Source organism: Macaca nemestrina, chromosome 1 (genome assembly GCF_043159975.1).
Source record: "Macaca nemestrina isolate mMacNem1 chromosome 1, mMacNem.hap1, whole genome shotgun sequence".
NCBI lineage: Eukaryota > Metazoa > Chordata > Mammalia > Primates > Cercopithecidae > Macaca > Macaca nemestrina.
This window is the reverse complement of record NC_092125.1, coordinates 135,891,309-135,908,391: the sequence shown is the minus strand read 5'-3', so window position 1 is coordinate 135,908,391 and position 17,083 is coordinate 135,891,309. Positions and strand designations below refer to the sequence as shown.

At 37.3% G+C, this 17,083-nt stretch overlaps 1 protein-coding gene across 6 annotated transcripts in view; it reads right to left on the bottom strand.

Moving 5' to 3' along the window:
- The window catches only part of LOC105485445 (dihydropyrimidine dehydrogenase), an 875,814-nt gene that overhangs the window by 294,721 nt on the left and 564,010 nt on the right, over positions 1-17,083 (bottom strand). For all 6 annotated transcript variants that reach the window (XM_011747801.2, XM_024793997.2, XM_071074657.1 and 3 more), the window contains one exon: positions 12,172-12,255. In XM_011747801.2, coding sequence (XP_011746103.2) covers positions 12,172-12,255 — 84 coding nt within the window. The remainder of the gene's footprint in view (positions 1-12,171; positions 12,256-17,083) is intronic.

Sequence of the window (17,083 nt, the reverse complement as noted above, 5' to 3'; positions counted from 1 at the left end):
CCTGGACACATACACCCTCCCAAGATTAAACCAGGAAGAAGTTCAATCTCTGAATAGACCAATAACATGCTCTGAAATTCAGGCAATAATTAATAGCCTACTACCATAAAAAGTCCAGGATCAGATGGATTCTACGAGAGGTACAAAGAGGAGTGGTACTTCTGAAACTATTCCAATCAATAGAAAATGAGGGAAACCTCCCTAACTCATTTTATGAGGCCAGCATTATCCTGATACCAAAGCCTGGCAGAGACACAACAAAAAAAGAGAATTTTAGACCAATATCCCTGATGAACATCGATGTGAAAATCCTCAATAAAATACTGGCAAAGCAAATCCAGCATCACATCAAAAAGCTTATCCACCACGATCAAGTCAGCTTCATCCCTGGGATGCAAGGCTGGTTCCACATACACAAATCAATAAACATAATCCATCACATAAACAGAACCAATGACAAAAACCACATGATTACCTCAATAGATGCAGAAAAGGCCTTTGACAAAATTCAACAGCCCTTCATGCTAAAAACTCTCAATAAATTCGGTATTGATGGAACGTATCTCAAAATAATAAAAGCTATTTATGATAAACCCATAGCCAATATCGTACTGAATGGGCAAAAACCGGAAGCATTTCCTTTGAAAACTGGCACAAGACAGGGATGCCCTCTCTCACCACTCCTATTCAACATAGTGTTGGAAGTTCTGGCCAGGGAAATCAGGCAAAAGAAAGAAATAAATGGTATTCAATTAGGAAAAGAGGAAGTCAAATTGTCCCTGTTTGCAGATGACATGATTGTATATTTAGAAAACCCCATCGTCTCAGCCCAAAATCTCCTTAAGCTGATAAGCAACTTCAGCAAAGTCTCAGGATACAAAATTAATGTGCAAAAATCACAAGCATTCCTATACACCAATAACAGACAGAGAGCCAAATCATGAGTGAACTCCCATTCACAACTGCTACAAAGACAATAAAATACCTAGGAATCCAACTTCCAAGGGATGTGAAGGACCTCTTCAAGGAGAACTACAAACCACTGCTCAACGAAATAAAAGAGGAAACAAACAAATGGAAAAACATTCCATGCTCATGGATAGAAAGAATCAATATTGTGAAAATGGCCATACTGCCCAAGGTTATTTATAGATTCAATGCCATCCCCATCAAGCTACCAATGACTTTCTTCACAGAATTGGAAAATCTACTTTAAATTTCTTTTGGAACCAAAAAAGAGCCCACATAGCCAAGACAATCCTAAGCAAAAAGAACAAAGCTGGAGGCATCATGCTACCTGACTTCAAACTATATTCCAAGGCTACAGTAACCAAAACAGCATGATACTGGTACCATAAAAGATATATAAATGGTGCTGGGAAAACTGGCTAGCCATATGTGGAAAGCTAAAACTGTATCCCTTCCTTACACCTTATACAAAAATTAATTCAAGATGGATTAAAGACGTAAATGTTAGATCTAAAATCATAAAAACCCTAGAAGAAAACCTATACAATACCATTCAGGACACAAGCATGGGCAAGGACTTCATGACTAAAACACCAAAAGCAATGGCAACAAAAGGCAAAATAGACAAATGGGATCTAATTAAACTAAAGAGCTTCTGCACAGCAAAAGAAACAGGCAGTCTACAGAATGGGAGAAAATTTTTGCAATCTACCCACCTGACAAAGGGTTAATTACCAGAATCTACAAAACTTAAACAAATTTACAATATAAAAACAACCACATCAATAAGCTGGCAAAGGATATGAACAGACACTTCTCAAAAGAAGACATTTATGCAGCCACAGACACATGAAAAAATGCTCATCATCACTGGTCATCAGAGAAATGTAAATCAAAACCACAATGAGATACCATCTCATGCCAGTTAGAATGGCCATCATTAAAAAGTCAGGAAACAACAGATGCTGGAGAGGATGTGGAGGAATAGGAACGCTTTTACACTGTTGGTGGGAGTGTAAACTAGTTCAATCATTGTGGAAGACAGTGTGGCAATTTGTCAAGAATCTAGAACTAGAAATATCATTTGACCCAGTGATCCCATTACTGGGTATATACCCAAAGGATTATAAATCATGCTGCTATAAAGACACATGCACACGTTATGTTTATTGTGGCACTACTCACAATAGCAAAAACTTGGAACCAACCCAAAGGTCCATCAATTATAGACTGGATTAAGAAAATGTGGCACATATACACTGTGGAATACTATGCAGCCATAAAAAATGATGTGTTCATGTCCTTTCAGGGACATGGATGAAGCTGGAAACCATAATACTGAGGAAACTATCACAAGGACAGAAAACCAAACACCGCATGTTCTCACTCATAGGTGGGAAGTGAACAACCAGAATACTTGGACACAGGGCGGGGAACATCACGCCTCGGGGCCTCTTGTGGGGTGGGGGGCAGGAGGAGGGATAGCATTAGAGAAATACCTAATGTAAATGACGAGTTAATGGGTGCAGCACACCAACATGGCACATGTATACCTATGTAACAAACCTGCCCACTGTGCACATGTACCCTAGAACTTAAATTATATATATATAAAAAGATAATGACCTCTAGTTCCATCCATGTTGCTACAAAAGACATGATTTCATTCTTTTTATGGCTGAGTAGTATTCCACGATATCTTTATCTATATCTATATAGACATTAAAAGAGAAGAGATACTATTATCCCTTCATATATCAATTTCTTCCATGTTACCCAAAACACAATTATAGGAAAAACAGGAGTGGCAAGTCTGCCATGTTGTTTACGGTTTTGGTGTGGTCAAGGAAAGAAAAAAAGTTGCCAAAGGAAAATTGCAACAAAGTTTTCCATTCACTTAATAGAGGGTTAGACATTTCACAAATAAGAGAAGAAAGCTGCATGTTCTTTTCTGATGAATCATGAACACATATTAAGGTTAATGGAATTTGCAACCTATCTATGAGGACTTTCAAATCTGAATAGACCCAGTAGCAACAAACAGGGAGAAACGGGCAAAAACTCAGGCAATCAACCCTAGAAAAAAAAAATAACAAATAACATGAGGAAAGAGTCAAAGATGTTTAAGACATCTTGAAGGGAGTAAAATTGTAATTCATGCTTTAAATTGATTTCTCCTTAAAGATAACTTTTTTTGTAGTGTACGTATATTCACTAAGCATAATGATACTTAAAGTGGTTTTTGGTGAGAGAACAAAAACAAAGTTAGCTATAAAACAAAATTGTCAATAAGATCTCTGCGATATAAATAATGTCAAGAGAGACATCATGTTTGTATGAAATCTGTGATTATCAATAAGCATCACCTCATGTTTGTCTGGGGGGTTGTAATAGTTCTCAGAGAATAGGGCTTCCCCAATGATCATGACAAAAGCCACAGAGCCTTCAGTGCTCAGCCAATACTCTTAAGTTGTAAAATGCCATCATTTTAATAAATTTATTTTCCTTGACTTACCTTATCTCCTTCTCTAGTCAGGCAAATCCACGCGCCTCCTTCCTGACAGCTCACCCATCCCAGTTGGAAACCTTAAACTGACTGCACCATAAAAGACTGACTCTACCTCAGCAGGAAGTGTGTACGAATTTCTCTCTAAGGTAGAAGTACCTTAATTTTAAGGTCGTTGTGAAGGTGGTGCCTCTGATGACTTCGTTTAATTTGTCTTATTCCTTATCTTCTCTCTTGCCTTATCTTGAACTCTGTTGCCTTTACTCTCAGCTACTGAGTGCTTACCGGTTTTCTGGTCCAATGTTACTTTTTAGCCTGATACGCTGCAGTCTCCTTTACTCTGGAGTCTTTTGTGGCTTCTAATACATGACTCAGTCTTGTCCACCAGTTCTTCCAATATTCTAGGCTCGTTGGATCACATAACTAGACCCTCCCTTTTGCTGCCAATATTCATTTCTTTTGACTCTGCCCTGACAATCTCTATTATTATTCTGTGACATTACATTACTTGAACTCTTTATGAAATCATGAACTAAGACCATAGCCTCTCCTCCATCTCACCTCTGTCTCTGTCTCTCTTTATGACATTTTTAGTTCATCCTTATGCTATAGTTAACAAATATGTAGAGAATTCTGCTATATTTCTCAAACTCACTGTGATATGAACAAATATTTGAGGGTGATTTTTTTAAAACTTAAAAAATACTTTTGCTGCTTATTTCTGGAATAAAACAAATGATGAGAACAATAAAAACCAAAATAAGTTAAAAAATACATAGTTAGCTGTTTTTCCTGTAACATTCACCAGGTTGGAGTGCAACTGTGTGATCTCAGTTCACCACAACCTCCGCCTCCCAGGCTCAAGTGATCCTCCCGCTTCAACCCCCCAAGTAGCTGGAACCACAAGTGTACACCACCACATCCAGCTATTTTTTGGGTGTGTGTGTTCAGCAGACACAGGGTTTCGCCGTGTTGCCCAGGCTGGTCTCAAACTCCTTAGCTCAAGCAATCTTCCTGCCTCAGCCTCCCAAAGTGCTGGGATACAGGCATGAGCTACCATGCCTGGCCTACGTATAATGTTTTTTTACTGCCACATAATGGTTGGGCTACACAGAAACAACAATATTTCCTGATCTAGAACTGATAATTCAGTTAGATTTAAAGTGTTGCTTTTGACTACAAAAATTATAATTTCTTAAAAGAAGCAAACATTTTTATATCATTACAAACATTAATAGCTATAATTGAAAAATGCATAGAAAACCAGCTGTAGGCAAAATATTGACAGTTATATAAATGTCTCTTACAGATCTCCTGTAGTTTATCTACTTATGTAAGCACCCACGTCTATTCAAATGGCTGAAAATTAAAATCAAATAAAAAGTTGGGCAACATAATATAGTACAAAGCAAATATTTCTTTTTTATTAGAGATAGTTTTTCTCATAAAAAAATCGATAATTTATTTTAAAGAACTTCAAAAATTATAATGCTATGAGGAAAATAAAATAGGATGAATCCACTCTATATGGCTAATATCAGATTTTAGTCACTTTTGCAGAAGCTTATATCACGCAGTCATTTCTCATGTTTCTTCACAGAACTATGTTATTTCATGGTGCAATGATTTTCAAACCTATGAAAGTGATGTCTCAGGGGATCATCCCACTGAGGCCAACCTAGTCTATCCCATACTTATCCAGCCAAATCATAGACCTAGAATTCCAACTCTCTAGCCCAAACCTACATGTGTCCATGCTGATTACGGCATAAACTAAACATCACATTCAGGATAATTCTCCACATACATAGCTCATAGAGGCTGAAGTCACAAGGAATGAGAGGAATCAAGAACCTGCAGAGGATGTCTCAGGAGCACATACCTAAGCAGTATGAAAAAGCGAACGGAACTCAGCAGTGATCCCCATCTTAGATTCCCCATGAGAAGCCAGGGAAGTTACTGTGGCTTCAGTTTGTTGTATTTTACAAGTGCTGGGGCTCCCACATTCTTTTCTCTAACCTTTGGGATTTCTTATACTCCCGAACTCCTGAGTTTCAACTCTGGGAAATATGGAAAATACTATGACTTCTCAGCTGTTTGGCTTTAAAAGAGTGTCTTCATATGGTCCCCTCCACAGACATCTATAGGGGTCTGATCCAAGCAGGGCTGTGGTCATTGCTCCCTGGACACTGCATTGCATATGAGCTAGAGGGTCTGTTAACCCAGCTGCTGAAGGAAGACTTTATTTCCCAGGGGACATTCTAGCACATCTGGGGCACTGTGGTCCTCACACTTGGTTTGGATTCTCTTCCTGATGACAGACGTCTGCTTTCTGGCAAGGGTAAGGGTAATAATCTGCGGTTAATGTCTAATGAAAAAATGTTGGCATGTTGAAACAGAAACAAAGCCTCTCTCTCTTTTTTAAAAAATAAACATACAGTTTTGTGCAAATTAAGTTTGAACACAGAACAGATCATGAAGGAATTATTAAAGTATTGCTCTGGGTGGTATTTGGAGCAATAATCTTTAAAACTCAATTTTAAGGTTTATCACTCTTAAACCTTTTATTCTGGCTTAGCTAAATCATCATGAAAGCAGGACTTCATATGTCTCTCTGATGACAAAACTAATGTTTGGACTGTTTGAGTTGAACATTCTAATATTTAAAAATTCTATGCATAGAACTGAACAATATGATTAAATGCAGGAAGGGGAATGTGAGTTGGCAAGATATAACAGATGATAACAGTGTTATTGCCATCTTTGATTAGGTCCTTACTCAGCCTGTAAAGCTACAGCAGTCTTCTCTCTGATTATACTATCATTTTTGAACTTTCTATCCAAAGAAATCATTACTAAATTAGTGTACACTAAATAGTTGTGCACTTTTTAGCAATTATACCTGCAATGAAGGCATTCAAACCACTGAACAATTGGGATCCATCGAGGGCTAGGGAAATAACATCTTTGTAGCCTCTTGCAACTGCTGGGTAAAGAAATCAAATTCTTTGACAGTGATCCAAACTCTAGGTCACTACAGATTCAGATGTGAGTATGCATTGGGTTTCTACCTTTAAACCCTTTCATATATATTATTCTTCCTTCCTCATGGAAAGTTTGGTTGACTGATAATATACAACCAGCCCATGAATTAGAATGTCATTTGAAATAGAATTAGAGAGGTGATTTCCATTTGGATAATTTCAGCTGAGAAGGTATAAACTCCAAGCAGAAGGAATAATAATTGTATGCAAAAAGTTATAGTAGGGAGTAGCCAGGGTAGTGCACTGACTTTTCCTTGCTTGACCAGAAACTTTGATACACCAAAATTACACAGTTGGGAATACTAGACAGAGCACCAGACAGGGGTCAGTAACAAAGGCACTAAAGCTGTGGGACTTGCTAGTTGGTTACCTTAGGCTAAGGCAGATTAGGCACTTTTCTGGTCCTTCATTCCTATCCTGTATATAAGGGAAATGAATTGGAAAATCTTTAAGGTTCTTCTCAGTCACAAAATTCTGTGCTTTACTACACCCCATCATCAACTCAAGGAAAAGAAGTAGGCAGCTTTAGGTTTTCTGATGGTAGCAAAAAGAAAATCATTCCAAGAGGATTATATGACTTGTATCGAGAAGTCCTGTGGAGCATGCTGCGTCTTGCTCTTCTTTATTGCCACATGGAAGATAAAACAGGAAGGCAACACTTCTTACCACATATCTCACTCCACTTACAACTCCTGGGCAACTATTTTTCTTTTGATAGCTGAAGGTAGGTCTAAGAATTAAAGGTACTGCTGGCCAAAGAAGGCAGCCCAAAGACAACAATGTCAGGAACTCAGAGGTTCAGTAAAACTCCTGGGGAAGGTTGGTCTTGATATGTAAAGGTGAATCAGAAAGAAATATACTGGTCAAATTCACGTTTGAGAATGAACACATATTCTTAGTCAAATGTTTGCTACTATTTACATGTACCAGAAACAGTGTCAGAGGAGCCTAATTAAGGTCTACCTTCTTATTGTTGCATGACAATGCAGGCCAGGGAAGACCATATCTTGTCATTATTTTAACAGAAATAATAGGATTTTTTTGCCACCTATTGTTGGCAATAATTTTAAAAACACAACAACACAAAGGCCTACTCGAGGTCTATTCAGTACTAGCCTGAACTGGGTAAGAAGGTTCTGCAGGATGGAAGTAAAAAATCTAATGTAATTTTAGTAGGCTAAAAGAGGGTTAGTACTCAATGTGATAAGAACATGTAGCATGTAGGAAAAGGGGAAGACCTCAAAAAGGTGTCATTTTGGCTGAATTTTATAGAATTGGTTATAACACAATTACATCTATTAAGTAATATGCTGTTACAGAAAATGGATTTATATAAATTGCATGTAGACAACTTTAAATCTGAATGCTAAGACACCAGAGAAGCACCTTTAGTCGCAGGAGACAGAACCTAAACAGTGGATTCACGTTTGCTTGTAGTTTCATATATTTAGAGAAATGAAATTGAATTATAAACAAACTTTAGAGCTTATGTAATCCTGCACTTAATTTTCAGTTAATAATACTGATACTTAACATTGATATTGGAATACCTACTTATTAGGAACAACTGCCCTTTATTCAGGCTACTATCAAATCAAAGTGCGGGTCTGGAAGCCACTGACCAGATCTTTGACCTGGGAAACTCGAGGGCCTCTGCTTTGGGAAAAATGGAATAAAAACTCATCTGGCTTCAGAGGGTTGTTGGGAGGGAATGGAAGAAGAGTTGTATTTTATTTTTCATGCTGTAATACAACTTTGACTCTTTGGAATGAAACTGAATGATATTTTCACCTTTGCTTGAGCCTCAGGGTTATTGACACCATTAACTAAAATGGAAGTGCAGCCTCTAGTATAAAAGACCAAGGGTTCTATCCTAGCCACTTTAAGTACAAGATGTGTACTTAACCAATCATAGCCTTTTTGAGCAACTGCTGCTTAGATTCTCATTCGTCAAAGTAAAATATACCAAAAAGCGGGGAGCATTAGTTAGGGTAAGCATTAGTAAAAACAAGAATCACAAGTAAAATACTGCCTTAATGCAGGCTAAGGCAATGTTAGTGTTTTTAAAAACAGCAACATATTTTCTTAATCCAGTCTATCATTGATGGGCATTTGGGTTGGTTCCAAGTCTTTGCTATTGTAAATAGTGCTGAAATAAACTTACGTGTGCATGTGTCTTTACAGTAAAATGATTTATAATCCTTTGGGTATATACCCAGTAATGAGATTGTTGGGTCAAATGGTATTTCTGGTTCTAGATCCTTGAGGAATCGCCACACTGTCTTCCACAATATACACCATGGCATACTGTGCAGCCATTAAAAAATCAAGTTTATGTGCTTTGCAGGGACATGGATGAAGCTGGAAGCCATCATTCTCAGCAAACTAACACAGGAACAGAAAACCAAACACCACATGTTCTCACTCATAAATGGGAGTTGAACAATGAGAACACATGGACACAGGGAGGGAAACATCACACACCGGGGCCTGTTGGGGGGTGGGGGGCCAGCGGGGTGAGAGCATTAGAACAAATACCTAAGGCATGAGGGGCTTAAAACCTAGATGATGGGTTGATAGGAGCAGCAAACCACCAAGGCACATGTATACCTATGTAACAAACCTGCACGTTCAGCTCATGTATCCCAGAACTTATTTTTTTTAAAAAAAGAGCAACATAATAGGCGTTTGTTTATTTCTTTAGTTGTTTTTGTTTTAATAATGCTCTTTAAAGGTAGTTTAAAAATAACAGTAGCCTGCTATTTTTAATGTTAACATTATCAGAATATTAAAGCTTAAAGGGGATTTCGAGATCATTTAGTTCAAATCCCGTATTTTAGAGATGGATACTTATCCTTCAGGAGAGCAAGTGGCTTGATCAAGGTGACACATGGCTGATGGAATGAACACATGAGACTACTTTTAAACACTCAGCCATGCTGAAGTGTTTTAAGATTTGATATGAAGCTTTGACTTGAAGGAATATACAATGCAATTTCCCAAGGTCAGCTTGAGATTCTGTTTCTATAAATTTCATAAATAAACATGGAACCTATAATGTTGTAGAGTATGGATTATGGCCTTCCCTCTTCAAAAATTTCATGATTTTTAGTCACTTATTTTACATATATAGGTATATATATGAGCCTATATATATGTGTATATATATCAGTGTTAGATCTATACAATGTTGATTACACACAGGCAAATTAGGTGCAAAGGCAGCATTTTTCACTCATTAAATATATGTGAGAAAATATTTGAGATAAAGGAGAACAAAATCAGGTATTTAGAGAGGAATGTGTACTGAACAAGAAGGTGTCTCTGGCAGATAAATATTTTAGCCATGGAACCAATAGCATGTCTAATTCTTGAAGCAAATATTGATTAGGCTCTGACCATGCATGCAGCTCTGTGCTTAGCACATAGTAAGTTTTCAACAGATGAAATGCAAGACCACATAGCAATGGGGAAGAGGGACTAGAATGACTCTTCAGTCCCCCACCACTGAGTATAAATTCTCCATCCCACCAATTGGCAAGTGTTCAAGACTTTGGAACTTAGGGAGGTAAAAGGAGAAGCAATGGGAACAGGAGGCAGAGAAGGGGTAAAAGGAACTAGAGGAAAAGGCGAATAAGCCCGAGTGTGTTAGTGCTCACTTCGGGAAGTCAGAGGCACAGGAAAGCATTTTTTAAAAAATGCACTAATATTCTAAGTTCTCTTTATTTAAAATATGGAACATTCATGTGTCCTCAGGCAGAGAAATCATTTAAAATATGTTGGAACAAAAATGATTAAATTAGCTTTATTCTTCAATTATATAATGTACAAGAGAATATCATTCAAAAGAAAATTTCTAAACTTGGCTGATAGGAAGAATTGGTTTCAGTTTTAGAGATTATAACTAATAAGTGAAATGGAAACGTTCCTAAATTTTCTTCAGCCAAGATATCATGGTTTTTGGAACATGTGTTTTCCAAGAGTTTTCAGAAAGCTTAATGATATCTCTGACTGCAAAGTTTTAGCATTTGGCATTCTCATTCAGCCAAAGGCTGTGCAAAACTTTATGTGGCTAAATAACTCTCTAGAAAGGATACACCTAAGACACTTAAAGGCTGAGTAAATTCAGATATGCTCATATAGCAAAAGTCTACTCCAAAAAATAAACTCAGGTGGGACTAGGGTAACATTTTCAAAATAATGGTCATATTTGTGGCAAGAGAGAAATATTGAATTGCATCCTCCCCTAACAAAGCAATCAATAGATTTAAAACCTCCATAGCTGTTTCTATCCATGTAACTAAAAAATATTTCAGTTCTGAGATTCAGAGACTGTGAAACGAGTGCAGGGACAATCTTGACTTGAGATGGGAAAAGAATACTAACTCAGCCCCCATTCCAGGTGTCCTTTAAGGAATCCTTCTCATTGTAATCACATTACCCATCTTAACATGCTAATATCTAACCATGTGACTCATAAAAGTCATGATTCGATGTCATGATATTTTCCCCATACTGGGTAGTTCTGAGTCTTGGTTCTGTTACCATATATCATAGTTACTGATCTTCTGGGCAACCTGTTGTGAGCGGAACAGAGAATATACTTGAAAAATATTTGACTAGACCCTCCTTTCCTGTTGTTACGTAACAATGGTTTCTCCTTAAGTCACAAATCTATTCTGCATGTTAAATATTTACGAAGTAGTTTAAAATTCTTCCTGACTGCTAATACAAAGATAGCAATCTATGTTCATTTGAATAAGCAGAAATGTTTGTCCTCCCAAATTAAGGGCCTCTGAGTTTAATTCAAATCAATTTGATGACTAGAGAGAGAAAAAAAAAAAAAGCTGGGCATCTACTAAGTACAAGGCCCTGTGCCAGACATGGAGATAAAAGTAAACTTTCCAAGACTAGACAATCTGTCCGAAATTACTACATTTCATACTATTTAATTCACACCATTTCCTTCTGGGCTTGAAAGCTAAATTATGAGATGCAAAATACTCACCTTTTTAGCATTAAGTTTTTACAGTGCTCCTTAACATCCAACATTGTAACTAGTTACATAAAGATGCAGTGTTTTCTATATATTAACATATTATTTCACATTGTGTTCATTAGGCTTTTGAAAGTATTTTAGTATGAAGGTTCCATTTATTGTATCCAAAATAAAAATAGCATCAAAGTCTTTTTGCAACTCCCCAAACACAGTTAGTGAATAATGATCATATGCTAAAAAATGTAAAATGCAATTTGTGCTGTGCCCCATTTACTACAAAATCACTACGAACAATGCATTTTGTACAGTATATTGCTCCAGGGAAACTGGATCAGCATCAGGAATGAATAAAGAACACTGCATTTGAAATCAGCTAATTCTGCTTCAGCGCTTTTAAAAACTATTTGTTATGATATTACTTCCTGTCAAGCACATAATGTGATATTTTCCTCAATAAAACTAAACAGTTGCTATAATTTCAGCTTCCCTCATTTTCCACTTTTTAAGCACTAAATATTTAAACAATGCAGACCTGGAAGTCTCTAGCCAGTCATCTGATCCATGCATCTCCTTGCCTAAGGTATAGTAACTATCCATACAGGGGCCTATTATGTCACACTGACATACTTAGTGGCAGCTGTCAAGGTCCTTACCTGCCCACAGGCCAAGCCCATTCCTCTTTCTCCCATGCCATGTGGACACGATAAATTTAACTCCAGGGCATCTGCTCCAGAATCCTTTAAACAAGAAAGGAAAATGAAAGAAAAGGCAAAGCTTTATTTATATACCAATAAGCTTTCACCATTGATAACAAAAGTCACATTTGTCAAGTGTTAACTATTCTGTTTTCTGTATCACAGCTATCTTGTGAGGTATATTCTAACTCTCTCAAATTAAGGTCTATGTAACAACCACCACCACAACAACAATCACACACCAAATATTTACCGAGTGCTTATAAGGGGCCACTCACTGCTCTATATGCTTTATGTTTGTTACCTCTAATTCTCATAATCTTTGTATTATTATGATACCAATTTTACAGGCAACTGAACTGAAGCATAGGGAGGTTAAATGACAAGCTTGGTTATTAGGTGACACAGTAGAGATTGTAACTCAGATCTGTTTGATATCACATTTATTCTTTCCTAAACAGCTTCTATTTTTATGGACACAAATCTTACTAATTTTGAATAATTGACGCTCGGAGTAGGCACACAAAGAAAAATGTAGTGGGCTAGCTAGAATGAATAAACAAAATGTAAAATGTTTTTAACTGAAAATCAACATTATCATATTTTAAAATAGTTTATCTAAGAAATAGGAAGTATTGATAGTTTTGTCTTAGTAGTAATAGGAATCCTTCTTGTTTAAATCATTAATTCCTTAGAATACAAATAGATCTTATATAAATGAACAACATAATTCATTCTAAGTATTCTTAGAATATTTTGAGAATCTTAGAATGTGTGGGAAGTCTTCTGTAAAGAACTTGAAGAATAAACAAAATACTTTTAAAAGTTATTACAGGCTGGGCACGGTGGTTCACGCCTGTAATCCCCAGCACTTTGGGAGGCCAAGGCAGGCGGATCATGAGGTCAGGAGATCGAGACCATCCTGGCTAATATGGTGAAACCCCGTCTCTACTAAAAATACAAAAATTAGCTGGGTGTGGTGGCGGGCACCTGTAGTCCCAGCTACTCGGGAGGCTGAGGCAGGAGAATGGCGTGAACCCGGGGGGCGGAGCTTGCAGTGAGCCGAGATCGCGCCACTGCACTCCAGCCTGGGGCACAGAGCAAGACTCCGTCTCAAAAAAAAAAAAAAAATGGTTATTATAGTGGCCGGGTGCAGTAGGTCACATCTGTAATCTTAGCACTTTGGGAAGCCCAGGTGGGAGGACTGCCTGAGCTTAGAATTTTAAGACCAGCGGGGCAACACAGTGAAACCCCATCTCTACCAAAATACAAAAGATTAGCTGGCTGTGGCTGTCTGCCTGTAATCCCAGCTACTCGGGAGGTTGAGGCAGGAGAATCGCTTGAACCTGGGAGGCAGAGGTAGCAGTGAGCTGAGATCAGGCACTGCACTCCAGCCTGGGCAATGGAGCAAGACTCCATTTCCAAAAAAAAAAACTAGCTGATTCAAATTTTATATTCTTTTAGCTAACTTCTATAATTTTTCCAGTGCCATGGTTTATTTTTCAGTAAGGCCAACTAGAAGCTTGAACTGATTACAACAGTATTTTAACAGGTTTATCACATGCAAAGGCTTAAAAAATAGTTCACTACTTTCTGCGTACACTAGACCTTTCTTTAGGGCAACAGTTGTTTCTTCTTTCTCTTTCCTTCCTAACTGTTTAAGATTTTAACCTATTTTTTCCTGCTCTATGAATGTTAAGTAGGACCTCAACAAACTTAGGAACTCCAGCTAGTCATTTCTCAGTTTATTTTCTTGCCTATCTTTATTCATTAGTGAGTCTGCTTTTTCTTCTGCACGTTTGTTAAAGTCCATTTGATCATTGAGCCTGTTTCTTAACATGGTTTCATTATGGTTTTGCTTTCCTAATCCGATTTTAAAAGGCTTCATGTTATTTGAGAATTGCTGAAAACCATGCTACTCTTTCCTTGATGGTTTGGTAGTGAGCATGGATGAGCACAGCCTGCGGAACCCTAAGTTCAAATCTTATGCCTGTAGCTAAGGAATTGGGGATGATGTGTACAAGTCAGTCAACCTTCTTTGTCTCCAGCTGCTCAAGTGTCAACTGTGGATAATATGACCTGTCTCAAAACCATGCCATGCAGTAATTACCAGCTTAGCGAAAAGACTGTATAGTGCAAATATATGCTTATAACATGTTTCTTATTATTTCCTGGTTACTTCAAATATTTCCTTTAGACTTCTCTATTTAACCGAAATGCAGCAATTAATAGCAAATCAATTCAACATCATTTTGGATTAAATAAGGCTTTGCAAGGTAGTTGTATACATATTTACATTATGCATATTGCATTTCAAACTTACACCTAGCTACCATATTACATAATAATAGCTAACATTAATGCAGCATTTACAACATGCCAGACACTTTACTATGTCCTTTGTATGTTTTATCTTACTTTATCCTCACAGCAACTCTAAGAGGTAGGATATATCATTATTTCTACTTTATAATTGATAAAAGTAAGACTTAAAGAGTTCAAGTGATTTATCCAACATCCCACAGCCTATAGCTGATAGTAGGGTCTTTAACCCAAGCATTTTGAGTCCAGGACCTGCATTTGTGCCCACTATTATAATTTACTACAAATCACTTATTTTATGGCTGGAGTTGTCATAGCGTGTTACGAAAAACGTAACAGCTCGATATCCTTATAGCTTCCAATTTGAAGCAAAAATTAAAACATTTTAAAATCATCTGTCCAATATAAAATTTTTTCAATGACTAATTATTACAATTTCCCCAACATTATACACATATACAAATGCCCACTCACCAAACACACCTGGAAAGGCCTTTGAAATGTGCATCCAAGTCTCAAAAACAGACAATGCTGTTCAAGTGACACCATGAGAACAGGAACATTCATGTGGCCTCTGCTTGAAAATTCCTGTCTCAGGATGCACACCACCTTAAAAGGCAGTTAATTCCATTTCCAAGCAACTCTAACCATTCAAAAAGCCTTAATTGCTGAATTAGCATGAAATGTTAAATTAACTGAAATTGGGCATGCATTCTGATTCTTGTTAGTCACAAGCTTTTTAGTTTAGTCACTTACCCAGAGTTGATTCTACCTCACCTAAATGGTTATAAAATGAAATAGCCTAGTGATGGCAGTGACATAGGAAATACACTGTTACTAATTTCCTACATTATCTATTTATCATCCACCTACATGCAGTAGAGTGTGTGTGTGTGTGTGTGTGTGTGTATATAGATAGTGTGGACTCTGAGCCAAACTATGGGTTTGAATCCCACTTTTACTCCATCCTATCTGTGTGAACTTGAATACATTATTTCACTACTTTTGGCCTTAGTTTCCTCAAAAAAAAAAAAAAAAAAAAAAAAAAAAAAAAAAAGGAAAACATCAAGTCAGTGATACGTTAGAACTCCAAAAAAAAAAAAAAAATTAAAAATAAAAATATATTAAAAAAGTGGAACGAAGTCACAGAGTTGTTGTTATAAGGTATAAATAAATTTGATATTTGCACAGAAAAATTCTAGGGAGATGTATTTTTAAATGTTTCCAAGGCTAATACAGGAAATGAGAAGTGCCAAAAGAGGAAGTTTATTTTTTACAGTTTTAAGTCAACTGAAAAGAAAAATAAGAGCTTTAACATATATAAAAGTTTAAAGAGGAGTGATAAAAACTAAGTAAGTAAATGACTTCCGGAATATAGTAAATATTATAAAGGTGTACTCTATCTATCTAAATACTTTATCTGTCAATCTACCTACCTATCAATCATCTATCTATCTAAATACTTATTTATCCATCCAACAAGACCTCTGACTTGTCCTTCCTCTGCCTTGATATTAAAATGATTTAAGAGAACTCATCTGGTCCTACATTGTCTATACCTCAGGAGGGAAAGGAAAACTATCCTGAGAAATTCTTGGAATATGGCAGTGGTATAATTTTTAAAATTCTCTGAACCACTTTATAAAAACACCCAGAGAAACTAAGGTGGCAAAATTACAAACTCTTGTGCAACATATACAACAAAATCAGGCACAAAGCACTTCTCCTCTCTTCTCCTTCTTTCCTTACCTCTTCCTTTCTTTCCCTTACCTTCCTGATCACTACAGCTCTGAAGTCATTGGTCAGGGCAAGGTAAGGCAGGTGAGCATGAGCATTTGAGGAGCAGCCATGAGGGCCCAGTGTGGGATGTCACAGCCTATGCAGAGCAGAGCCAGAAGGACGTCTACATGGCCAGTGGCATGGTGTGGTGTATCACAGCCCAAGTGGGAAGGGAAGAATTCCATGGGTGATAGGGGCTGGCAAAGGACATCAGAGCTCAAGTAGGGTGAGAACAGCGTACTGTAGTGGGGCATGAAAGGCACAATTATTGGATCCCTCTTAATTTCTTCTGTTAAATGAATACATGGGGTTAGATGTTGACTTTCTAAGTAGCAATGCTATCCTCTAGTCTCAACTATCCAAAACTGGAGTTAAAGTTCTCTGGGATCTTAAAACTCTCCGAGATAGACCTGGGACAGGTAAAGTACTCTTAGCTTGGGCCCCACTGGACATAAAGTCAGTTACTATCTCTCATCTCCAGCTGTGTGTCTATCTCCTGTGATTCCATTCTGTCCTGTTTACTGTCCCTGTTCAGAAACTTATATCCAACTGGTCCTACATATTTCTGTAATGTGCCTCTGTCTGATTTTTACCTCAAACTATTTGAGATTTCTAACTCTCACAGCTATTAAATTCATGACGTATTGCTGCCCAGATTCAGCTAAAAAAACTGATAGGAACCTGGCTTGTTAGTGTTTTATTTTGGCTCCGCTAGGAATAGTATGGGAACTTGGTTTTAGTGCCTGTGCCTTTCTGCTGGATCTTCCTT